Source organism: Bemisia tabaci, chromosome 5 (assembly GCF_918797505.1).
Source record: "Bemisia tabaci chromosome 5, PGI_BMITA_v3".
Classification (NCBI taxonomy): Eukaryota; Metazoa; Arthropoda; class Insecta; order Hemiptera; family Aleyrodidae; genus Bemisia; species Bemisia tabaci.
In genome coordinates, this window is record NC_092797.1 from 25,723,835 (window position 1) to 25,750,372 (window position 26,538).

The following is a 26,538-nucleotide window of genomic DNA, read 5'->3' on the forward strand; positions in this document are numbered from 1 at the left end:
TTGACCAGAATGCCTAATAATTGAACAGTAATTAAGTAGTTGAACCTAGTTGGCTAAAAAAAATTACATATTATTTTACTGGTAGATTAACTAGTTTTCTGACTACTAAATGCTGACAATAACTCATTAATTAAACCATAAGGAATCTAACTCCGAATCAAAATAAGTTGTTACACATGCAGATGACAACAAACAACAAACCTTATCAGATTTGAGGTTAGGACTTTTTGTTTTTGTTGAGGTTTGGTTTGGTTCGCCAACATTTCGCCAACAACGCAGGACAGTTACGCACTTTTACCCACTTCAGGAGGAATATTGCTGTGTAAGAAACTTCACATAGTTGTAGTCATTTATTTTTTATGCTAGTAAGGTTTTTGGTCACATGTTTTCCATAGTTATCATCTGACCACTCGTCTCTTTCACCGCAGAAAGTGACAGCGGAAAGTCGAATTAGTTGATACTTTCATGTAAGTTTAGTGTTTGTTCATCCAACGCATAAATTTTAAGAACTTCTTTAAAGAATACCTTTTTCAGTTTTAGTGGACCTCTTTTTTATATTTGTCATGGAGTCCGGCTAATGGGTCCCAATTTGAAAATTTAAGAAATGAGACATCTCTACCATAACCAACAGGGCCAAGCTCTTAAAAGATGGTTGCAGAACATTCTTACGAGCCAGTGAGTAACATGTTCCTTTGCCAGCTGCTCTTTTACTGTAAGGCCACTTGTGATTTGTTTCACCATTGACAGCGGCCGCAGAAGGAAAGGGCTTTCTTTTTTTAAGTGGGAACTTTAGTTGCACCTTTTCAACAAATTATTTTAGGCTGTCTTTCATAATAATTTCTGCTTACCGGAGTTAATTTTACAACCCTTGGTGCAGAGAACTCTGAAGAATCTAGAGAACTATCCCTTCTAATGGATTTCACCGTTGTGAGGAGATGCTGCAAAAGTGTGAAAAATGCAGTAATTGACGCCTCTTTGCAATGAAGGAAATATGTGTCTGTTGGAGGAGTTTAGAGATCATGCCATTGTTCACCACTAAGATTATGACACGTTGATCTCAATAGGCAGCACTACAGAATTTATTTTAATTTATCCCTTCTTTCTTACAGATTTGCCATCAAGTAATGGAATTCAAGAGCTATGCAGAGTACCCTGAAAGGTTCGTCTGATGACTCGCCGCGAACGCAGTTTAGCTATGGTGCAGAAACAAGTCATGTCAATCTTTCCAACAGACATCCAAACAGAACCAACTACAGTCAATCTGATGGCCATCAGCCCACAGATACAAATGAATTATTTGCAGATGAACAGGTACAAATTGATTGAAATTTGATTAAGTGTAGATGAATAAAAATCAATCTTCATCCAAAAGAAGATTTTATCAAGATTTTCAAGTCAATAATAGCTTACAGCAAAGATGCACTTTATACGAAGTCAAACTATGGAGCATGTTGATGCTGCAACTGCAGAAATGCGTATCTTGGTTTGCGCATTGCAGACCTCCTGACGTACTTAATTTTCTATTTGGAAAGCTACTAAACATCCTTTTTTGAAAACTTTGGTTATTTTTCTTTTCTATGTAAAGAATATTTTTTGAAAATTTCAAGCCATGATGTAGGTTCAGTCTTTTTTTGAAAAAGGAAATAGGAGCGAGGATTTAAAAACATAGCAACCGAGATACACACTTTAGCAGTTTCACAGCCGAATGCTGCACAGCATTGTCAATCTAAGCGTGACAAAATGCAGAGCAAATGAACAAAATCAAATGATAACGCAGAAAATGGAGAAAATTTCTCTCCGTTAAAATTTCCACGATTTTTGCTTACATTTGTTCATGTTACCTACCTTTTTTGATTTTAGTGATTTTATGAAGTGAGATGCAAAGTAGGTCATAAAAATATTCTAAAAGCATGTTTGCATAAATCTCGAGTTAAATTAAATTCATATACAGAAATACTTTGTTCTTTCCAACTTGGTACTCTCAGTATTTTTTTACCTCAATTCTGAAGTCTCTCATCACTATTCCATTTCTATTGCAGATTGAAGAGCCATGGTGGAAGTCACAGTTTTTCATCTCGCAACCTGTTTTGTTTGGAATGTGGGATGGTGTATTTACCTCCTGTCTCATTAATATTTTTGGAGTGATTGTCTTCTTGCGATCTGGATGGGTAGTTGCTCAAGCTGGCATTTTAAATGCTATTCTCATCATTCTCTCCTCTGGTATGTGATGCTCACTTTGTAGTAATCTCTTTTTACCTTTTGTGGAAGTTTTTAATATTGACCTAAAGTTTATCCCTTACCGAGTCATTGCAATGTAAATCAGATATTTTTCTGTAAGCTTATAAACTCTGAAAACATGAGAGAAGCTTTGAACTTTAAGCGAATCTGTGATAGATTACAGCAAAGCTCTATCTGATAAAATACTAGGTACCTACTTCATATTGGGAAGGTAATCTACCAATTTGTAAATTACTTTTTCCCCTGAACTCGATAACATACTTAGATACCTAAAGTTTTGTTTTATTCTTCCAAAAAATGTCTTTAAGTTTCACTTCAAAGGCGAACTTAATTTCCTTGTATTTTCTTCAATATAACATTAAAGTGATTCCACTAAGACCTTATAGAAGGTCACGTCCTCTATTCCTAAAAAGCTCAATACTTGTTTTACGCTTTTTGATAGATTGCTGTTAGATACGGAATAGTTTATAATTAGACCTTGCATCTAATTAACAAATTGTATTTACCTTTTGTTCCCTTCACAAACATTACCTAAATCATTTTTTACCCTTTCCAGTTGGTGTTGTATTAATATCTGTCCTATCAGCTGTGGGTATTTGTGAAAGATGTCGAGTGGAGAGTGGAGGCGTTTATTTTCTCCTAGCTTATGTTTTGGGCTCTCGATTCGCAGGGGCTATTGGCTTACTTTATACTTTTGGACAGGTAAGTTGAACTATTAGTTAACCTCAAAAGCTCACAAGTGACCTGTGTTTCGAAACTCACAGGTGCCAATGCGCCAAATGCGCCTAAAAAATCGGCCATGGCACCTAAAAAATGAAGGCTCTGCGCCAAAGTGGCCCCTTAAAATTGCCCCCTAAAAATCTGGATTTTCATTGGATTTTGCATAAAAAAAGGAAAACAAATCTATTTGAATTGAAAACAACTCAGAATTGTCAGCAATACAAGTGAAAGCTTTTTTTATTCTTCATGATTTCATTCTTAGTGTTTTTGTCTTCCTCAAGTTACAGCTACTTACTATTTCTGTTACGAAAACATCTTGCGTCTAACTTTTCACTAAATGCGCTGTAACATGTAGGCAAAAAGTCAATGAACCACTAGACAAGGTACGAATTTCTGCATTCTGATACATATTTCTTCACCAAAATTTCACGTAAAACACGATGCGCACAACAAATATTACCGAAATCAACTCCTTCCAAAGATATTGATGATTCTTGGTGCGTGAATTCAAACCACCCGCTCATGAAAACTCAATGCTCTACGTGATTCACATCGTGCGCTAAACGTTATCATGACAGCCTCTGCTATATAAAAATCTTGCAACCTCGATCTTGACGCTTTGGCTCAGCTACAGCAAATTACTTATAGTTTGAACAACACACGGTGGGAAATGAACATTGCTCGATTGAGAAGATTGCTGAAACCGTTGTAGTACGCGATTTGACTCACGTAGAGCTTTGAGTTTCTAGTGAGCGGGCAGTTCAAATTCCTCGTAACTAATGTGAAATAAAAATGTTAATAGCTTCGTTAGGAGTTGGTTTCAATAATTTTCGTTTCGCGAATCGTGTTCTACGTGAAATTCTGATCAAGGTACATGTATGAGAATGCTTAAATTCGTACCTTGTCTAGTGGTCCATTTGGCCCCTAAAAAATCTTCAATGGCGCCTTAAAATCGGGCTTGATGCGCCACATGGCTCCTAAAACTTGAAGGGGAGTTTCAAACACTGCAAGTGACAAAGCCATTGTGTTTTAAAATGTGCTAGTTGATAAATTTCAGTAATTTTGGGGTAAAACTGGAAACAAAGAGAGTCTATCTTTGAACTGTTGGTATGGTTTCAAAGAAAATATCTAGGATACCATCTGGTTTTAGGGATTAAAATAGCTTGTACCTTAGTTTTAAGGATAACAATAAAAACACACTAAAATACAAAAAACAAATGGGTACACAAGGCTATAGAGGATAAATTGTATACCCATTTGTTTTTTGTATTTTAGTGTGTTTTTAAGGATATTAGAGTGCTCTTTGTCAAAAATTTAATTTCCCCGATTTTTACTGCCTGTATCTAAAATTGTAAAACTAATTACTGAACACGTATCGTTCAGGAGGTATAACTCCTCTTATATTGACGATGCACTACAAAAAAGCATATCTGGGATGCTGCAGATTCCCCATTCACTTAACACTATCTCTTGAAAACTTCCCTGAATTTTTTTCTCCGGTTGAAGAATATTCTGTAAAAATGTCGAACAATAGTGTTGGTTTTTTTTCCTGCAATAAAATCGAATAGAAGAGCGATTTATCAAAAGCAAAGGCATTTCAAGATTCTGCAAAAGAGTTATGCTTTTTTTCAGCTATCCCATCAATATGTATTTTCTGCTAAAAAAAAGAAGCACATGATCATATTCAGGTTTCTTACCTTCTTTGAGTTTTTTGTTTTGTTTCTCTGATTGACATTTAAAACAAAAATAATTTACATTTTAATTTTCATACATTCTCAGGCAGTTGGTTGTGCGCTCAGCATGCTGGGTCTGGGCGAGTCAATTGCTGGTTTGTTAGAGATTGAGAAAAATCCGTGGGCACAAAGGGTCTTTGCCAGTCTAGCTGTCATGGTCCTAAGTGTCATTGACTTGGCAGGAATCAAATGGGTTGTAAAATTGCAGTTTGTCCTCCTACTGGTTTTACTCTTTGCTGGGCTAGACTTCGCTGTTGGTAGCTTTGTTCACACAGACGTTCGTAAGTTCTTTTTATCTTAAATTTAAGAGTAAAGATTTTTTGTTTTTATATCTGAATGCAAGTTTTTTCAAATCTCAACTGCCAACAGCTGCATTTTCAACTATTTAGTTTGTTGTATAGAGTTGTATTTTGTCTGGTGTAACAATCATTACAGTCGGGCATTAGTGCTCAACATTACTATTTTTTTATGAGTGAGTGAGTGAGTGAGTGAGTGAGTGAGTGAGTGTAGGCAAAGATTATTTATTTTGAACTTTTTGCTTCCCGTAGCAGGGCTGATCATACATAATATTCTGTTATGCAAGAATTGGAACATGCTACAACACCCAAATTCCTCGACTCCGAAAGTGTCACATACTGTGCTTTGAATCTTGCTGTCCTAGACTGCTTTCTCATTCAGTGTAAAAATGCAACACAAGTATTAATAATGCATTTTATGTTTTCCAATATTTGAGCTGAAATTGTAATCAGCAAAATGCTGCTCACTGGTTTTTTTCCCTCACCATCATAGTTTCTCTACAAAGGGTAAATACTCTCTCGAAGGTATAAAGGTGTTAGATTAGATCATAATACTGTCAGTTGCAAATTTCATGCTATCCCGTTTTCCAGTTAAAAATTTTGATTCGCAATCAGTGCAATTTTTCTAATTATTTTCTTATTTTCTTCAATGATGTCCTCAAATGGTGCTAAATTATGTACTTATTATAATTTTAGGAAGTGGATTTGATGGCTGGAGCATTAGTCACATCAAGGAAAATCTCTGGTCTGAGTATTTTGATAACTACAGCTGGTTTACTGTCTTTGGTGTTTTCTTCCCAACCATAACAGGCATTATGGCAGGGATCAATATGAGTGGAGATCTCCGTCACCCATCTGAGGATATTCCTAATGGGACTTTTGCTGCTTTAGGCACAGGGTGAGTATATTCCTGTATATTCCTATGTACTCTCTGCATAACCAAGCCTTCAGTGTTTGCCTTAATTTAATTTTAATATTGTTTTAATTGATAGAAGTAACCTTTTTTACTCATGATACTATTTTTTGAGTTACCGAAAGTGCCAAAAGTGTCTAACTGTGCTGGACAAGGGTGCTTGCCAAAAGGAATCTCAAGTTGTTGCAACATTGTGTAAATATACTCATTAACATGAGTGTATTTTTTCGACAAAAAATTGTGTAAAAATTTGGTTGATAATTTGATGTTTGTTAGAGGGTATAATCCCTCCTGTTTTTTCTGCAGTATCTGTTCAAGACAAAAACCTGTGGTCATAATTTTTCTTATTTTCGCAGAACTGGGTTGTATCTATTATTTGCTCTTGTCTTGGGATCAACATGTTCCCGCATAGCACTCAAAGATGACTACTTGATGTCAGCCAAAGTCTCTGCTGTTCGTAAGTTGACTCTTTTTCCCTTATTTGATTGCAATTCATATTCCTATATTGTTTTGTAGTTTGAATTTGTTATGCTTCTACGCTCTTGAAAATATGTCGTTTTCTCTCTCCTTGTCTCTCTTTCACGTTTTAAGACCAGAAAAAATATTTCAACACACACATCACAAATTTGTAACACTGTGTTTTCTAACTCAGTCGAAAGACCTACGTCAAAGAATGGATATGATCAAAGAAATTGATCAATCTGTACATCTTAGTAGCCTTGTACATAGCATACAACATTTAAGCCATTTTTTACGGCATGACAATTACATGGTGGATTTCATTAATGATAACTCAAAATCCATCAAATTATAAGTATAAATGCATTAAAAGGAGACAGAGACTTTATAGATCATGGCCGGTGGTGGCAAATTTGTTGCTTTTTGTGAAGAACGGTCAGTCAGTCGAGGTTTTGGAAAATTTTGCACCTCTGCAGTCATTGATTTCCTATATTGTTTTAAAGAATGAAACATAAGTCACTAATCTTAAACCAAGAAATGTGTCTCTTAGGTCCGGTTTCGCAACGAGGAAGAGGAGAGAATCAGAAAATGATCAAACTCAAACTCAAAAAATAAATTAAAGTAAACACCTGAGTTTAGTTTTTTTTATTTTACCAATTCTCTTTCCTTATTTATCAATCGAGCTCACAGTTTGCTACCTCGTATTCCCCTGCTAGTTTTGTTGTTTTTTTCGTTTCTTTTGGTTTCGTACATGTTGGTTTCTTAAATTTAAAAAATTATACAAATTTTGTGCTTGGCAGCGGATGATATTTAAAGAACAAAATCTTGAAGAAGCCTTAAGTATTATTTTGCCATAAATCGCAACTTATTTTATCATTTTACCGTACTTTGTAGGTGTGCTTCTGCTTGCTGGTCTTTATGTTTCGTCCATGTCAAGCTGTTTGGGTGCCATTTATGGCACTGCACGTGTCCTTCAGTCCATTGCCAATGAAAATTTAATTCCCTTCAGCAATGTTCTTAGTAGAGGGGTGAGTATTAAATTCATTCACTTATACTCTTTTTCTATGATTTGTACCCAATTTCCTTGTAGCCATAGCATGAAATAGAGAAAGTAGCCCACCTAAGTAAAAATATAGGTGAAGAAATAGGAGACCGGTGATAATCATTTACTTCATTGACAAAACAATGGGAGGCACAAAACACCAAATATGTTGTACAGTGTCTACTATGTTCCCTGAAAAAATCACCCAGGTGTTGCAAAAGGTTTTATTGCAATCGCAGTAGGTTTGAAATTCAGTGCCATTATACACCATTTTGTTCAAGTTTTACCTCTAAGCACTATTTTGTCCCAGAGCAATAAAATATTGCTCTGAATGCATCTCCCAACACCTGTGCAGTCTGTTGGTCTCGAACTCATTCCGAAAATCTCATCACTATTGAAACACTTTTTACATGAATACATAATACACCAGAGCTATTTTATCCATAGAGTACGTAGAGTCGTAATGTAAGTGGGAGAGCTGGTGCCATGTTCTGCTTGACGAGTTCCAAGCCAGGTGTGCGGGGTTACTTTGTCAATACATATTTGATCCAAAATGGCTGTGTGGAATATGCCCGGGTCCCCGTGTATCGCAAACAAACGATTATGTATCGAAAATGGGACCCAGCCCCGCACAGGAATCTCGGAATTCGGGTCATGGGAACTGCTTAAAAGTGGCGCCAGCTCTTCCTCTTACATTACGACTCTATGCACTCTATGATTTTATCTAGGGAACGGTTGTGTATGAATTATTGATCTCTTATAGTGGTGAGAAATGAAGTATGTAGTCTCTCTGCTTTTAAAAGTACTCAACAAGACTATACTTTGAAATGAGTTTGAAATGAGAAAAAATGAGTTTAAAAATCTGGCTCCGTTTCAAAAAAGTACGGACTTTGTCATATCACTTAATCATTGTCTGTCGAAAAGACGCACTTGATCCTTATTTTATGAAGAAGTTAATGACACCTTCACCGCAGCATTCACTGTGCACTGATGCTGATAATTAATAAATACATAATCATTTGTGATCAAGGACGTTTGCACAGAGCAGGTGGGAAATGCTCTTAACAAGGTTACAAAAAATACAGCATCTCCAAGACCAATTCAGCAACTTCAAAACCAGCATCTGGCTTCACTTCGAAGATATGTTCTTCAAGAGTGCTGAAAGTTCTATGTTTTCACATTTTTTTCCACAAGGCTGTACACCTCATTATTTTATCAGCATGGAAATAGCACACGTCACTAGTTTCTCTGCATTAAAAAGTGCATTTTTCAGTTTCCTTTACAAAAAGTGATGTGCTCAGTAGTTTCGCTCTAAAAAAGTAATGCGTTTAATGATTTTCGTCAAATAACCTAACGCCTTCGCGTGAAAAAATAGAACAGGATAGTTAAAAATTTTTTTGGCTCCTGTAGTTTTTTTAAAAAAAGAAGAAACTTGTCTCTTGTACCTACGAGCTGTAGGTACAACCATGCACATACAACATTGCAACACAGCAACAAGCCATGGTACATTGCAATAAGAGCTTTATTGCAATGTATGGAATCGACCGAATCATATATTTGTTTATATTTTTTAATTTCAGAAAGGACCCAATAGACTTCCAGTCTCTGCCATGGCTCTGACTACAGGAGTAATAGTCATTTTCACACTTTTTGGAGATATTAATTCCTTAGCGCCGATTGTAACAATGCCATTCCTACTCATGTATGCTTCGGTTGATTATGCTTATTTTGCACTAGCCATGACATATGATTTGCAAAGCAAAAGAGAACAAAAACTCAGGTAATTGATAATTGATATATAAAGTTTTACAGATCATAATTCTCATATTAATGAATCAATCAGTAATGTCAATTATGATCAGTCCCAAGCATCTGAAATGCTCCTGTGTTATCCTCTTACTCTTTCCTACTCAAGAAACAGGAGGTTCGTAGTTCCTGCGAGGGAAAAAAAGCCTAAAAGCCAAGCAATGTATTGATTAAAACACAAGCCCATGTTTTCTTTGTTTGGCTCAAGAATATTTTGTATATATATGCATTCTTAGCATAATTTTTATTTATTTTTTTTAATGTCATCTAGCCAGCAAATAGCCTAAAAGAGCCCTATTTTCTTTCTTGCTTGCATAAATCGCCTCTTGAAATTTTTGCAATTTAAATGTATGTTTTGAAATGATGTGTAATTGAGCGGAAGAACAGTAAAGCATTGTTTTTGTAGTCAGGTAAAAATTTGGTAACTCAGTTTTGGAAGGAGAATTCTCTTTGCAGTATCACAAAGGATATGTTGCAAGCTGTTTAATTCATATCCTACGAACGAAGGGTTTAAAGCTACCATTTAATCTGAAGATTTGGAGCGCTGAAAATGACATTTAGAACTTTGAGATAGCTTTTTTCAGAGTTAAGTTTTTTGAACTTAGATTTTCAAACTGACAACTTTAATTTGTTTGGTATTTTCGGGCGTTCTTGCTAAAATGTTTGCAAAATACTCTCCCATATAATAATATCAATAATTTTTCAAGCTTTTTTGCTTCATGGATAGTCACCTTTGCATGTCAGATAAAATTGTGCCAATAATATATTTATTGGCCTTGGAATACCTATGCAATGATACCGAGTTTACCATAAAATATTTTTGCAGAAAGCACTCTCTAAAAGTAAATTTTTTTGTGTGTTTTCCTGTAGGTCTACCGCCAATAATCAAAACGTTGGCAATGCCTCCTCTGGTCAAAATTGTGATCTAGACTCCTTGTTTCCAGAAAGATATCAGCTTCCTAATAGTTCTATAATGGTTTGTGTGTTTGTTTAATACTTGCTTTTTAGTCCTTGTGACAGCAGTTCTCAATGGATCACAAGACAAGTTAATTACTATACGAATGGAAGACTTGTTTCCTCATCGGTAGCTTCAAACATCAACTCATGAATGTAAAATTGATATTTGCAGTTCACAGTGTAAACCATAAATTTAAACATCCCACTCACAAGAAAGTATTATAGTCAGTGTAGGTCAAAGGAGTCTTTAAAAACAAGCTGTATGTCAGGCAAATAACTGGAGTTTAGTTTTGTGTGCACTTTCCTTCTCCTCTGATTCATACCACCTTTAATCTTGCTTAAATACAGTGACCGCACAGGAAAATTCTTCCGTTGCGAAATTTACCGATCACTCGACTAGGGTAAACTTTGGTTTTTTAAGAGCGGAAAGTGTTAATTTGAGTGAAAAAAGGCGATTGTCTCATTATGAGTTAGATTCAAAATGTTTCAATGCATCAATTGTATTCTGCGTATAATTTTATGAAGGAAATACGTATACATATCGCAGTGCCTAATTGCAGAGTCTTGTTTAGTGGTTCATAACTTAATTAACTTTTTTCCGTGAGTACTTTTGACATAGCTTTTCATAATTCCAGCATTTTCAATTTTTTATTATTGTGTCCAGTCTCTCCTTTTTTTGGACACCACATATTTTTCAACTAACTCATAATGAATATTTCTCTAAAAACTTTAGAAAAAGAGAACTACATATAAGAAAACTTTAAATGGTTTCTTTAGTTAGATTAAGATTAAGATTTGTGCTTGACTTTATTTAAGAGCCAATCCATGCATTCTAATTTACATAGAATATGTTAGCGAGGCTATGAAGGGAAAAAATAGCCTATTGCAGAGGAATATTTTTTGTATTAATTGAGAAGAAATGAGTGTAGTCTCTTCACTCCTTTCACAAGTCTGGACTCCGGAAAGTGTTTTGGACTTTTGACTGGTGTGGTGGAGAGCCAAAAGTATTTCAGCATTTCTGCTTTTCTGATCTATCTTTCGACGGGCCTTTTTTGTTTCTCACTTAATCTTCTACTACTTAAAACCATTGCTTACCTACTCTGTCAGCCGTGGAAAAACTTTAAATAACATTGATTATAAGGCTCTTGATTGAAAGGTACATTATAAGGCATTGGATTGGAAGGTGCATAAGCAGGGTGTAAATCGGAATAGTTCGAGTTTTAAGTGTGCTCTATTTGTCTTATTATATTTTTAGACTCCAACCTCAGCTTCAGACCAGCAAAACTCCTTGACTGTGATAGTTCATTCAAAAACTTCAAATTGGTACTCCAGTTGGTGCAACCGTTGGCTTTCTTTGTTTGGGGTGAGTTTTGTCAGGTTTTTTGTTTGATCTCTCTATCTTTTCCAAGAGTTGGGTTTTGAAATTGCCACATTTTAATGTCACCATTCACCTCATGTTCCACTTCTTATGACTCTCTACCATTATATTGAGACAAATCTCTGCCAATAGATTTGGTTCACTTTTGAGCCCAGTTTTACTGAACTGCCAACTGACTGAAAAAAGCCCTTGCCAGAAGTCAGGAATTCAATGCCTCCGTTTGATAACTCTCGACCAACGTTTGCGTCCATCCACTCCAATGTTGAGAAGTTGGTCGTGAATTTTGGATGAGGTTGTCATCGCTGCTGACATGAAAACCAATTGTTGTAGGCACATCGCTGTCTAAAAAGAATTTTTTAGTTTTCAAGAAATGCAACTAATTCTCATCAAAATCCAATCTCAACAAATGCTCTCAAAAAGTAGGCTTTAATGGAGGAGCTAGCCTATCGCCTTTAAGAGGTCTACTTTTAATCAATCAAAATGTTCATGCAGACGATCCAATGGCCAGTAAATCATGATGAAACCTTTTCAATTTTCCCTTAAATTTGTCTTGTTTTTTATAATCTTAGAAAAATCTGTGTTTTTATCCTGAATTTTTAATATCGCTTCGTGTCGTTGTTTGGTTGACAAAACTCGCCTGGAGCCAAGTGAAAGTTTACTTTCTTGCAAACCATTGGTTCTTTAAAAAACTTGAAGTATACCAAAAATCAATGTTTATTTTTAGGCTTGGTTTTCAGTTCCTGTGATAAACACCATATTAATTTATTTTTTTGATTATCCTCATATTTTACCTGCCGAACTTTATTCACTTCATGCATTTTTGGAGAAAGATTTTCATTTTTCTTGTGGAATATCTTGTCTTAACGAAGTACGTTTTCAAACATGCTAATGCTATCAAGATGTGCGTCAAAATTTTTAAGTTTCAAATTTCAAGAATCATATTGCTCATGAATGATTGCATAATATAATCTGTTATCATTCGAGGTATGTATAAACTGCATGAAATCATCATGAAAACTTCTCCGTAATGTGTTTCTCAAAAAAAAAACAGTAAGTAAAAAAGAAGACAACTCATATGCATTAGCATCCCTCTTTGATGGTCACTCGGTCAGATCTGTTTTAATCTTTGTTTTCATGCATGGTTTTCAGGCACTATTGAAAATTTTCCTCATGTGCCTTGTAAACTGGAGCTTTGCAGTAATGAACTTGGCTGTTTGCATTGTGATATGGGCATACGTTGGGTTTGCAAACCCTGCTGTCAAGCCGGGTGTTGCCAATCAGTTCAATGTTCTGTGGTGGCTCCGCTGGACCTGCTTGAAACTCTTCAGGTAAGTTATTTCATATAATATTTTCCAATTCTTATGTATGCCATTTGCTGGAAGTATTTGCATACTTTTCAGCTCTAACAAAAAACTCAACATCATTTTTCAGGTGTTTAACGCCTTTCAGGTCAGATGGGATTCAGTCCATAACCTTTAAAACCATGTTTAGTGGCTATTTAATCCTAAATTGCAAAAACAAACATTTCCTATGGATAATCTTTATTGACTTTTTCATTTTGGAAGTTCAGTTTTACAATTATTTTAGCTCTCCAAAAATGTTAAAAAAAAAAAAAAAAATTGTCATTTTAACAAACATTCAAGCGACAGTGTTGGAGGGAATAAAAGTATTTTTCCACCTACAGTAGGAACAGTGGCGTGGCGTCCATAGGTTCGCAGTGTTCGCCGAACACCCTAAAATATTTTGAAACAATTAATAAATTATGGCTGAGAATGTGGGAAGCAATACAGAATACAGAATAGTAGATCGCAAATAAGTATCGGGCGCTTGGCTTCCGACAGAGGCATGTGGCGCGGCGGAGAGAGAAAATCCTGTGACGCGTGGTCCGCACCGGCTACCGAACCTGGATGATCTGCGAACGGTGAGGAGAGAGAACCTGGGTGCAATGATGAAGGGGCAAAGGGTACACGAGAGAGGAGAGGCACCGGCGCGCGGCGCAGAGCGGAGCTTGAACATTGGGTTCAGAGACGAGTGCGGACCGCGCTCGCGGAGGGAACACAGCAGAGAGAAAAAGGAGGGGAAAAGAACGAGGGAGGAGAGCCGCTCATCAGTCTAGCTGTTTCCTATAGCAGTGGTCCGCAGGGGTTTGCGAACCGCCGAATTTCCTCTATGCCGCGATTCGCCCTCCGCTTCCCCCCCCCCCCCATGCGCCTGCGGGCCGCATCTCCCAGTTTCCCAGTCTCCCTCTCCCACCTCCCTCTGCAGGTGCGTGTTGCGAAAATACGTTATCATTTAACAAAATAAATTATAGGAAAACGATCGGTAAAAAGAACAAAATTTCAATGACAATTTACCGGCACAATTTTCACCAGAAAGGGTTAAAATCGTGTTCTTGCGGCTTCATTTTTTAGAAAGTTTCCGGGGATGCCCCCCGAACCCCCCTTTAAGAAACCTTTCTGACCCCCCTCCCCTGAAGTTAACACTCCTACCGAACGCCTACCGGATATAGTCACGCCACGCCACTGAGTAGGAATTATCTGTTTCATGTAGCTTCAGGGTTCATTAGTCGTTTGACTTTTTTCAATTTTTTTTCCAGCAATAAGGAAATGGACTATGAAGAAATTGTGGTCACTCCAAATCATCCAGATCTAGAACTATTTTCTGAACATTTGAATGAAGATAACGAGGACTTCGCACATCGTCAACGTTTCCATCAAACAGCAACTGTTATGCATGAAAACTTGCAGCCAAACTTCATCAGGTAACTCTATTGAATTTAAATCATCATTCCTAAATTTTTTACCGAATATATGAAATTAAACACTAACTAGCCCCCAAAGTGTGGCCGGAAACTATGAAACGCATCTGTGATTTTTAACTTCTATCCTATCTAGACTATTGTCATGTGTATCAATGCATTTTCAATTACCTAGGTTTTAAATGATCACTGCAGCTGTCCATTATTTTATCTAAGAGTGTGTATAATATTTTTAAGAAGGTTTTAAGGAATGACAAATGCGATTTAGAATTATCAAGGGGTGTAGGGGTGAATTTTCTCAATCCTTTTCAAAAACTTGATTTTTATCTACATGAACGCTCAAATCTCTTCCTTTTCCTTGAGTTCTTCTCCAGTTGTTAATCAATAATTACTTAAGAGCCGGAATAACTTCTCTAAATACCTCTTTTCACCGTGTTTTCTTTTTTTTCTTATTTTACTGTCAAAAAAAAAAAAAATTTTGGAGGCTCAATTCGTTGTCTTCAGACACTTTTCTCCTTTATCAGTTTACCTAGTATTCAGCTGTTTTGGCTCTGTACTACAATAAACTTTACACTGACTTGTACAATCCCTTAAAGGGAATAAATGTACCGAATTTTAAGTAAATAAATAAACATGTGGGACTAAAATTCTTTACGTTAAGTTTCAAATTCACCCTCTAAGATTTTTTTCTGAAGGAGGCACAACATTTTTGCTAGAGTTTAATTTAAGAGTGCAGTCAATAAATAAAAGCATATTTGACCGTTTGTGGTATTTATTTTTCATTTTTTGAACTTATTTACCACTTCATGTTACGACCGGAACAAACAGTTGACCAAGGAAAGCATTGCTCCTCCTTCACCTTGAACAAAAAAATTCTAATAGAAATTTTGATCAGCCCTCTTAGATGCAAAATTTTAAAATAATATTCTAGTAAAGTTCATTAGCAAAAGATTTGAAAGATTAATACTAATTATTTCACAACATAAGTAGAGGCGTTTGCTTGAAAAAAAAAAAAAAAAAAAAAAAAATTAAATCCTTGATTTTAGCCTCTTGAAGACTCTTATTCGCTGTTTCTAATTAATTGTAAGGCTTGTTAATAAACAATGCTCTACATTTTCCAAATAATAATCCGGTTGTAAGTCCTTTTTAATGTGATGTGTATTAGCATTTTTAGGTTGAAAATATTACTGTTGAAATAGGTTGTAGAAAACTACTTCTAACAATGAAATGGCATGAAGCATCAGTAATTATTGATTCCCCAGTCATCCTGTAGTTGCAAGCGAGTTTTCGTTGCAAAAATACAGAAATTTTGTATCATATTATGTAGCATGTAAATGCTTTTTTGTGTTATTCAAATAGCACATGAGTGAACTTGATTTTAATGGATGGAGTGCCTCAGTATAATTTAATACATTCTGCTCCCATCTTTTATATCCTTCCATAATCATGAATCATTAAGTGGTCCATGTCACTCTAATATATTTTACAAATATATTTAAATTTTATTTTACAATTGGTAACCTAACCAAAACTATCATTCAAACCTCAACTTATGTAACGAATGTTTTTTAAAATCCGTTTATTTTTAAAGTGAATTCTATTTTTTTTTTATTAGGTGCCTTTAAGACATTAAAAATAAAAATTACGGGATCTTGTGTCCTTTTTGAGTGTGCACTGTGCATCCAACTTGAATTGTGAAATTAGTGTCTATGTTACTGTAAACCAAATCAAATGATTGACTCTATTTTTTTTTTCCATTTTTGTAAATTATAGATTTATTTATTAAATACATCGTCTATTTTTCATTTTTTAATATCGATAAATTGAATGCCAAAACACTGCATTAACTGATCTCACGGATTTTATCTGATGTACTGTAAGATTTCTTGTGAGTAATTGAATACCTACACCATAAGAGTTCCTGTAGTGTAGGCAGGCCTCACTTGATACAGCATTTTCCAGACAGGAATGGTGCTTCGTAAGCATGCCACTACAATGCATGATATAAATCTCAAATTCTGTTTTTTTTTCTCATCAAGCACTGAAACTAGTTATGTTTCTTCTGAGCAATATTTTGTTATGTTGGCTAGCAGTTAAGGGGAGCCTTAAGTCCTTATTTTCACAAAGTAAAAGTTCCTGATGTCAAAGTAAACGTTACTCAGGATCTATTGGGCGGATCTTCAAAAACTTTTTTATTTGATTCCTCAGACACTTTCTAGTTTTAGACGAGAAAATTTTTAAATATTCGGATAATTGATATTTTTTTGAATTTTTTTTTGGAGCATTAAATGAGGGGAAGCCCTCTCATTTGTAGTTAGGAAGAAACGCCAGGAAATTAACGAAAACAAAGTTTTTGAAAATCCATCCATTTAATTAGATCCCAAGAAAAGTGTACCTTAACGTCAAAAAACATTCTCATAAGTAACACTTGTTTTAAGTTTGAACAAACAGAAGGATTGCATCACCTTGTTGCATAACACATTGCATAACTCATTCAATAATAATCACATTTGAGAAAAAAAAAAAAACCTCTGTCATGAATTACAGTTGAGGATATGTACAATTTGATTAGAAAAAAAATTGAATTTTTTTTTTTTTTTTGAAGACAACCAAAATGACTTATGACTCCTCGTCAGCCAGGTCTTTAATTGCAGTGTACTCAGACCCCCCATTTTTTCTATTTCCAACATTGGTACTCAAGTTTGTATATATTTTCGTGGATTGCAATTTTCAGAAGTGCCTTTGACTTTTCTTGCATTACTTTTGTTTTATTTAAATTGAACCATTATTATTTTTTTAAATTTAATTTAATTTTTCTATTCCTAGGCAAAATGAGTGAGGCAAACTAAAACGTGTCGAAATCATTTATTAAGTTTTCTATAATCTTGACAAATAAATGCGTTAAGTTTCGTCATTATTTTACAAAGAACTACAAGTCATTCAAGCCGTAAATTAGACAGTAACTAATACCTTATACAGTTACGTTTGTCTAACTTTTGCTGGTGAATTTTAAGAGCCTTAAGAAATTATCTATAACAAATTTACATACATATAGGGTAGGTCTGGCTCCTTAAATATTGGTCCGTGATAGTGGACATTTGGGACAAAGGAAAAGTAGGGATTTTGGAAATCACCCCTAAAAATTTATGAAAATTAGGAGAGGCGCTCTCTTTTTCAAAAATTTTTAAGCTGTTATAGCATAACTTGCAAATATTCTTAAGTTTGTTGTTGGGCTTATTGCAACAGGCTCCTTCATCTGATTCTAAGTTCTGAACCAGGCCAGACTAACCCTGCAAATTTATCTCAGGATGTCCGAAGAAAGGAAGTTTTTGAAAATTGTAACAATTCTATAAAACAGAAGAGGAACAAAAATCAACAGACGCATTAAAAGCTGAGTTAGAATGGTTTGAAAAATATAGGTATCAACTTTTCAAATGTCTTTTTACAAAAGTCACTCAACTAAGTAATGAAAATCTGGAATCAAATTCCACAAGCCTTGAACCCTTGAATGCATAGCCCGTTAATTCCCAAATTCTTTTCAAAACTTGAGGAAAATCTTGAGTTGAGAAGAGACTTTCCTATGTAATCAAACAACAAATGAATTTTTTTTAAAAGTGCTAACACATAATAATTAATAAGGACAGTCAGTCTACAGGTACATTAGGCCCTCCAAAATGTTTACAGCTTTTTGTTGTTTGGACCAAGAAATTTTCCATCTTATTCTTTCTTGATACTTTGATGGAAGAAATATACTGATTCTTCCGCTGAAATTTAGTCATGTACCTAATTTGTTACATTTCTCCCTATTAACGCCTGTATTATCTACTGTACTTATACAGTCCTCATGCCTTTGGCACCAATGACGCACGAAGCACTCGACTGCTGAATATAATCAAACAATTTAGGTGCATCTTGTCAGAACTGTGTCTTGTAATGAACCTAGCAGGTATCTATTTCATTAGTGATTTAGATCATTTACACAAAAACCTGCCTACTTCTTCTCTCCCAACTGCTCAAATGTGGAAACCAACTCTGTTCTACTATAGGTACTGAAATTCAAACTGAAAAAATTAGTTCCCTCCTTATCTCTGATTTTGCCTCCGCAAACCTCTGTTCTGGTTTAATTTTTTTTCAAATGAGAAGACTCATGACAGTATTCTTTGAAATTTTCTGTCAATTCCTTTCTAATCACTCAAAAATATTCACAGAAAATGTGAAAGAGATATTTTTGTTGGTTTTCTTCGACAAAAACAAAACATTCCTACTTGATAAAGGTAGGCATACATTTTTCGATTCAGGCATTGATAAATAATCAGTCACCCGATTTCCTAGTAGAACATCTTGCAGCAAATGTTCTCAGAGTATTCGATTTTCCGGTCTTATTCCCAAGTAGCACAGTGCAACGAAAATATTGGAATGATATTGCAATTAAATTTCAATAAAATTGTAATTTTTTTACCATTAAATTGCAATATTTTTACATTATTTAGGTATGTAGTCGTTATGCTGATTTTAAACAATCATAAAAATGAGCTCCATTGTCTGAAAGATAGGCAATATGCAATGCAATGAAAAATTTCAACTTATTTCAATTTTATTGCAATGAGTCTCAATAAAGGGGGCCCCTTCAAACAGGAGCCAGGCAATAAGCACAACACATAGTGGAATTGAGGCACTGGATGCGGAAAGGGCACTTCTCGGTTGCAGTGTTTCAGAGTCTCCTCAAATAGTTCACTCATTGTAAGGAAAGTGAATGCATCCATTTCACTAAAAATTTCGCTGAATATTCCTTATGATTCTACAATTTTCTATGGAAAGAATACTGGCAAAAGCACCCATTAAATTTTTTTCCAAGGGATTAATCAGCAACAGAGATTCTGAAACACTGCAATCGAGAAGTGCCCTTTTCGCACCCAGTGCCTCAATGGGTCACTAAACCATGAACGAATTTTGACTTGCGAATATAGTTTTCCGAAGGAAAATGACGCATAGAACACGATGCGCACATTAAAAACGCGAACAAGTAACTCAATAACCGAGAAATGCGCAGTTCAAATCGCTCAACTTATACGCAAATTTAAAATGCCCAGGTTTCGCGCCGCACCGAATGATGTCATCCGGCACCAATCAGAAGCGGGCACGGGTTTCCACGACGTCAGTCAAATGTCTATCTACTGTGTGTATATGAGAACAATACTAAAGTCGAAATTATGTCTTTTGCATTCAAAACTCGAATCTTATTCATATGTTAGCTGTAATAAATAAGCAACAATTCCACATTGAAATACGTTTTATTTTAACAAACATCAGTGGAAAATGAGAGGAGACTGCGCTATGACTACCGCAGTACATCAACACCGTCAGTTTCCCGCCATTCGGGTGCGTTTGAAATTTCTTGCAGTTTTTAGATTTTTCAAAAGCGGTTTTCTCCGCGATTTCGGCTCCATAAAAGTGCGGAAAAATCACCACGTTATCTACTGACATAGTACTTTCAGAATATTCAATAAAATAAACAAGGTTTAGTGACCCATTGCAACACTTTTACAATGTAATGACTACTTATCGCCATCCGTGCTACTTGGGGTAGCGTTCCCTCTTCCTTACAGGCTACTCGAGGATGAGTGGAGGGAAAGGGGGCGGGCGAGGGGAAAACTATAAGCTGGTCGGAGGCACATTCATTCGGACGCAATTTTTGGCGGGGGCTTGAGCGGAGTCCTCCCTGACCTCGCTGGCGATGACGGTGGCGTTGGAGCGGGAGGCGGAGGCGGAGGTGATGGCCGTGCCGGAGGTGGAGCACTCGGTCTTGCTCACGATGAGGCAGGTCTGGTCGTTCCTGTCGCCGCCTCCGGAGTGGGCCCCGCCGCCTCCGTGCCCGCGCGTCCGGAGCCGCTCGCTCCCGCGGTGCTTCCGCGGGAACACGCTGTTCTCCATGTGGAGGGTGGCGTTGACCTCCGTGCCGGTGGCGCAGGTGCAGGCCTTGAGGAAGGACTTCTTGAAGTTATCGCTAAGGAAGGCGTAGAGGATGGGGTTCATGGCCGAGTTGGAGTATCCGAGACACCCGGTCACCAGGAACATGGTGATCCCCAGGTTGTTCTGGCAGTGGTTCGGGTCCGTGAAGATCAGGGCCAGCTGGGACATCCAGTAGGGCAGCCAGCATAGGACGTAGACCGTGATCACGGTGAGGACGAGTTTCGTCACCTGGACACAGAGATAGAGGGGGAAAAATAATTACAGGATGTCTACAAGTCCGGAATTCCCGGAAAGTCCGGATATAGTACTGATTTTTAAAGGGTAGTCCGGAAGTACTGAAAAAGTGCGGAAATTCCGGTAGAAGGTCCGGAATTTTTGTCATTTTTATCGCAATTTGAGCGAGAAATTTAAATTTTTGAAATTTTTCAAATTTCGTCAAATGAAGGTAATGAAGAAGTACTGAATTTTTCTGTCGAGGAGGTACTGAATTTCTTGGGAATGTACTGAGAAAGTACCGTAAAAGTACTGAGTTTTGGGCCAGCCTGTTATAGTAGGCACCCTGAATTAATAAAACTCCAAAATTTCTTTCAAGATTTATTAAAGATTTGTCAAAGCTCTGGCCATTTGGGCGTATTTAAATAAACATTAACTTTATCCATTGTGATATCGGCTGTAAGATCCATAAAAATACCTGCACGATAGGGCTTAAGTCTCGAGGGATATAGTTCCTTTTGATCTAAATCGAATCAGTGAGAAAGAAAACACACCAACTCGGTGACTCGAAAATGGTTCATTTTCATTAAAGACAGTCAACCTTCATGAAGGTCATTGAAGTTAGCGCATCTATTCCAACTTACACCTTTAAAGTGTACCTCAGTACATGATTGTCTTTTGGCACCAAAAATCTTTTCCTTGCGGACTAACTTCTTCACCTACTTACTAGACATTTTGTGTGTGTGTGTGTCTTGATTATTTTCATTTTTTCGAGTTGGTGTGTTTTCGTTTTCTCCGATTCAATTCGTCTCTTTGATTATATATACCGACAACCTCGTAAAATTAATTCATAGTTCCCCACCCCCCCCTTTCTTTTCTGAAACATTTCTAAGTGGTGTGATAGTTTTTACTGGCTTTGTCAAAGTTGATCTAAGTGACACTCGCTCGAATGGTTCATCATAGTCCCATCGAACTTACGAAAATGAGCTCTAAGCTATGCATTAGATTTTATCAGATTTTCAAAATTTTCTATCAGTCAATGTGAACCTGTGAGAGGGTTTTCTTGTTTCAGCCCTTGATTTCAGGATATAGAATCCTGCTTGAGATGAAGGCCCCTTCAGACATACAGACGAAAAGACTTCTCTCAGGAAGTTAAGGGTTTTTGGATCCTGACGTCACAAACGGTCAGAAAAATAAGCAGCTACGTGTTTCCTCTTGCATCCTTTTATATTTTCCTGGCCCTCTCCAATTTATAATCTTCGCAACCGAAAAAATTTCAACTTTTTTTTTTTTTTTTTTTCTTGGAGGATGACAATACTTCCTCTCTACCCTAGGGGAGCGAGAAAGTAAAAATGTAAAAGTTCTGCCAAGTGTGACGGGCCCTGGTAAAAATTGGCAGTAGAATCTGTGTTCCAAAATACCATAGACCTACAGCCGGCTGTAAGATTTCCAATAGCTTCTATAGCCGGCAACACAATTTCTTATAGCCTTTTATAGCCGATGGCGATTAAGCAACAGCCTGGTGATTAAGCAACAGCCTGGCGATAAAGTGTATGCTAAACGTTGCTAATAACTAATAACACTAATAACTTAGTGAGTTTTTGGACTACCGCTCTCTTTTTGGGCCGCAGTATCTTGATTTATTTTGCGAGGAAAGCTCCGTACTTTTGAAGGATGCCTGCCATTCCTAATATGTTGGAACGCCTTCAATTTCGTATGATACTGTGCAATACCTCTGGCGCGAAATAGTTGCTTCAAGCGCCGTGGTTCGCTTCAGCGCGGCGCGGCGGGCGGGCAGCCAGCGCGAAAAGCGCATTGGCGCCTACAAACCTAACAGGGATACTTCACGCATTGCGTAATGCGTGAAGTATCCCTGTTAGGTTTGTAGGCGCCAGTGCGCCGCCGCTCCGCTTTGTGTTAGGCTCTAATATTTAATCTCGTGGAGTCAGCGTTTTTCAACTCATGACTTTGAAATTTTTGCACACTCTGCATGGATTATTCTCATTTTAATTGATGAAAAAAAATATGTAATTAAGGAAAATATAATGTGCGTTTTATAAATATTAAGGTGATTCCGTACAAACTTAAGGGTTTGCAAAGCGCAAGAATTTCTACACAATTTCTTATAGCTTTTTATAGCCGATGGCGGAAAAGCAACAGCCAGGCGATAAAGTGTAAAGCCCGGCGATAGGAACTGTAGCCGGGCTGTATAATTTTTTATCGCTTCGTGTAGCCCGGCCGTATGATTTCTTCCACTTCCTACAGCCAGCTATATGATTTTCTATCGCCTTCTTTAGTCGGCTATAAGCATTCCCATGGTATTTTGAAACGCAGCTCCTATCGCCGATTTTTACGAGGGGGAGGCTCAAAAATGGATTTTCTCGGCGTCTCTTAACTCATCGTTTCCTACACAAAAGAACGTAACTGCATTTCAATGTTGCCAAATTTTCCCTCGCGAATTGCAATTTTAATTGTAGAGTCCTGGGCATTTCCAACTGAAAATGTTACTGATTTCTCATCTGATGCATGCAAAAATCAAAAATTTTGGACAAAAATTGCACAGGTATATTCTTGCGAAAAATCAAATTATTTGAGTCAATTTTGTAATTTTGGAATAGAGTTAGGTACCTACGTTTCTGTCTGGGAAACGAACTCTCACTACGAAAAGCGAATTTTATTCAAAGTTCCAAACTTCTTTGGGAAGTTCTGTCCCGGTTTGTCTCATCAATCACCAATACCAGTGGACACCGTTGTTACCAGATTTGACTAATCAGATCCGTTGGTTTTTGATAGGTCGAACCCTTTTTAGAACCACCTCGCGAGGTGGCACCAAATTCACGCACCAACGGTGACTCTTTAATCACCGAATCGGAAGTTCCGAACTCAAATAGAGTGTCAGCTCGGAGGTCCGGGCACAAAAGTAGTTCCGAACCTGTAAATAAAATTCGCTTAAAATGTCTCTAAGGGGATACTAAAGACTAAAGAGAATAGAACCTTGCGGTGGGACTTCTTCTTCTCCTTGGACTTGTTCTTGGGGCCGACGGTCTGGAGCTTGCGGATGACGAGGAAGTAGAAGACGAAGATGAGGAGCATGGGGATGAAGAAGCCGAGGATGAAGGAGTAGAGCGTGAAGATGGTCTCGCCGCTGAGCCGGCCGGTGGAGGGCCATACGATGTTGCACGTCCGTCGCCCTTCGCTGTCGTCCGTCAGGCTCGAGTGCATTATGATCGGCGTCATGAGCAGCGCCGATGAGCTCCACGCCGATACCGATACCACCTTAAAAACAAACAAACAAACAATGTGTTAGTCACTTAAGGTGATTCAATGGACGCCATATTTTGTGTCAGAATGGCATGCGATGTACCTATCGCATCCATTTTTTCAGCTACTGGTCATTTTTCTCCAATTTTGAGATCGCAATTCTGTTGTCAGGAGACTAAAGCACTCACTTACCAATCTTAACAAAGAAACTCAACGTAATGGGAGGCGTGGTTTTTTTTTAAAGAAATAAGCCTAGGTTACTTACTTGAACAAGTGAGATTATGTAGAATTGAAAATAAAAAAATTACCCCTCTAAGTACTGAGGCCTTGACATGGTGTTAAATATAGTGCATGCATAGCCTACTGGTAAACTTGGGATGTTTAGCTTAACGACAGCATACAATTGACAAGAAACATTGTTAAAACATCAGTAACAATTGATAAATTTCTGCCAATTTTTTCGAATGTAGAAAAAAATTGATTTTGAAAACTATTATTAGTACGAGGGGCCTTTGGCCGCTACGCTGCCGACAACCAATGCGGAAGAAAACAACACACGTAAAAAGTCGTAGAACAACCGTGTTCAAGTTATCTCGGAGATTAATGGATTCAAATACCGCCAATGTTTTATTTTTGATCAATGTTTTTAAAAGCGAATACACACTGTTATTCTAATGAGTTTCCGCAAAATTTTCCTGAGTGATTTAAAATAGATAAAAGAAAATTTGACTTAAAACGCATAATATCCGAAATCTAAGCTCAGATTCGGCTTCCTCGTGAAGAATCGATGCAATTTCATGTATCATATATCACCATATCATGAAGGAAAGAGATTAACGTAGGCGTGTAGATTCTAACATATCAGTCCGACGTGGCAACATGGGTGATTCGGAGTGGGTCAGCTGATGAGTAAGAAGAAGTTTGTTTTCTCGGAAACGGACGAACCAAATGCTTGACGCCGGCGCCTGGCGGCGTAGCTCAAACGTTTGAATTCTGTGCCTACTTCCGCATACCGGCCGGCTTTGATAGAATCTTTACGCCTACGATTACCCTCTTTCCTTTATGCTATGGTAACATATGATACATGTAATAGCATCGATTTTTCACGAGGAAGCCGAATCTGAGCTTAGATTTTGGGTATGATGCGTTTCAAGTTGAATTTTCTGAATTTGAAAATTTAAGACGGCGGACGTAGCCTAAATTGATACATCGGCTTCCATTCCATCGATTACATTCGAATTTTTAATCTAATTTCGAAAATTCGAAAAACTAAGGTGGCGGGCGTGGCCTAAAACGCTATCTCGGTTCCTGCTCGTCGGATTTTCGTAAAACTTGGTGCCAAGGGGAGAAGGGGGGGGGGAGGAAAGAAATTTTCAAATACTGCAATCGATATGTCGCAGGCAAATAGTAAAATTAGGCATTTTGTCAAATGCCTAAGCAAATAGTCAAATACTAGGGGGCTACGCCCCCTGACCGCTACGCGGTCCAACCCCCTGAAGGCGCCCCGCGCCATCAATGGGCCGCTTCGCGGCCCTATTTTTACCTCCTATCAGTGTTAGTTTTATTTTTCCCCTCAAAAATTACGATATGAGGTATACTTTACTTTTAGAATGAAATAATTTTTGGTTTTGATGAATATTTTAGTTCGTTTTAATCCGTTTTTTTTAAATCAGTGAAAAATTTAACATCGTCCGAGTTTCTGTTTTGTTGTAATAAATGCCCTTTAATTATCATTAAAACCGAGCAGAGTCAAGAATAATTGATTGCGCGAAGTCATATAGTTTTGCGGCGACTTTCACGTCGCCCGAGCCAGGGACGGGAAAAGGAGTACGCTCTACGAACATATTATTACACGCTTATCAGTCACACAAGGTGGGTTGAATATGAATTCTTGAAAATTTATCAACATACTTTCCCTAATCAGCCCATATCTGATTGCTTTCTTTGGTGACTCAATGTTGGTAAAGCGTAAAAAATTGACGGGGCAGACTACTAACAGAATACTTTAATTGAGTTATCTGAGATGGTAACCTCCATAATCAACAAGTTTATAATTTGCACTAACGCATTCTGTATTTCAATGAGCCCACTTAACCGAGTAAAATCAACCAAAAACAAGATAGGTGAAACGCAAGCGCCCTCCACTGGCCTCTTGGCGACAGGTGGAAGCTTTTACTCTCGGGGACTCAACACTTCTTTATGGACTATTACAAGGGAGCAACAGCCATAACTCTTTTTTCGGCTGTTGACCTACCCACATAGTGGATGATGAGCTTCGGGTGACGTCATGAGCCAAACAAGTTTCCCAAACTTCAACTTGTTTTGGCTTGTTTGCGAAACAAAACCGCCATAACGCGTTGTTAAACATCAACCATGTAGGTAACTCAACAGTTAATTGTTGGAGTCCCGAAAGTAAAAAGTTTCACAATAGCCGAGTTGCGAGTCGTGGGTCTCTTGTATCTGACTACACTGAAAAAAAATTCTCGGCGTTTTTACCAAGGTCCGTTGGTACCTTTACCATCTCACTTTTTTTACCAGTTGCTGGTAATTTCACCAAGACAGACTAGTAAGCTTACCTAAAAACCGGTATTTTTACTGTTTTTTCCATGTAAGAATACCACTTTTATTGGTAATCAATCCCCGGTAACTTTGCCATTTTATCGCAGTAATTCTACCACAGTCGATAAAAAGTATTGGCGCTTTTACCATGGTCCAGTAAAATTACCGAGAAAGTTCAATAATTCTACCGAGATTTCTCAGTAAAGTTACCAATTTCATTGATGGTAATTTTACC

The 26,538-nt window shown here is 37.2% G+C and overlaps 2 protein-coding genes across 3 annotated transcripts in view; one reads left to right on the top strand and one right to left on the bottom strand.

Annotated features, from left to right (window-relative positions):
• The first annotated feature begins 175 nt into the window (after positions 1-175).
• On the top strand, positions 176-15,333 carry LOC109037432 (solute carrier family 12 member 8). Of its 2 annotated transcripts, none has more exons than XM_072300473.1 (13): positions 176-322; positions 1,110-1,311; positions 2,040-2,220; positions 2,795-2,940; positions 4,738-4,972; positions 5,684-5,885; positions 6,257-6,357; positions 7,254-7,387; positions 8,982-9,181; positions 10,078-10,183; positions 11,420-11,527; positions 12,692-12,870; positions 14,139-15,333. In XM_072300473.1, the coding sequence occupies exons 2-13, from the start codon at positions 1,141-1,143 to the stop codon at positions 14,305-14,307; spliced, it is 1,932 nt and encodes a 643-aa protein (XP_072156574.1). In that variant the 5' UTR covers positions 176-322; positions 1,110-1,140; the 3' UTR covers positions 14,308-15,333. The 2 variants fall into 2 exon arrangements, with proteins under 2 accessions (XP_072156574.1, XP_072156575.1); XM_072300474.1 differs by lacking the exon at positions 176-322 and adding an exon at positions 329-467.
• The window catches only part of LOC109037433 (somatostatin receptor type 2), a 259,262-nt gene continuing 248,019 nt past the window's right edge, over positions 15,296-26,538 (bottom strand). The window contains exons 6-7 of the mRNA XM_019052097.2: positions 23,478-23,759; positions 15,296-20,498 (exon numbers count right to left, since the gene is read on the bottom strand). Coding sequence (XP_018907642.1) covers positions 19,953-20,498; positions 23,478-23,759 — 828 coding nt within the window. The 3' untranslated portion in view covers positions 15,296-19,952. The remainder of the gene's footprint in view (positions 20,499-23,477; positions 23,760-26,538) is intronic.

Coding starts and splice junctions, on each gene's coding strand:
- LOC109037432 (XM_072300473.1), top strand. CDS start 1,141: ATGCAGAGTACCCTGAAAGGTTCGTCTGATGACTCGCCGCGAACGCAG. Junction 9,182..10,077: donor AAAAGAGAACAAAAACTCAG/GTAATTGATAAT, acceptor GTTTTCCTGTAG/GTCTACCGCCAATAATCAAA. Junction 10,184..11,419: donor TTCCTAATAGTTCTATAATG/GTTTGTGTGTTT, acceptor TTATATTTTTAG/ACTCCAACCTCAGCTTCAGA.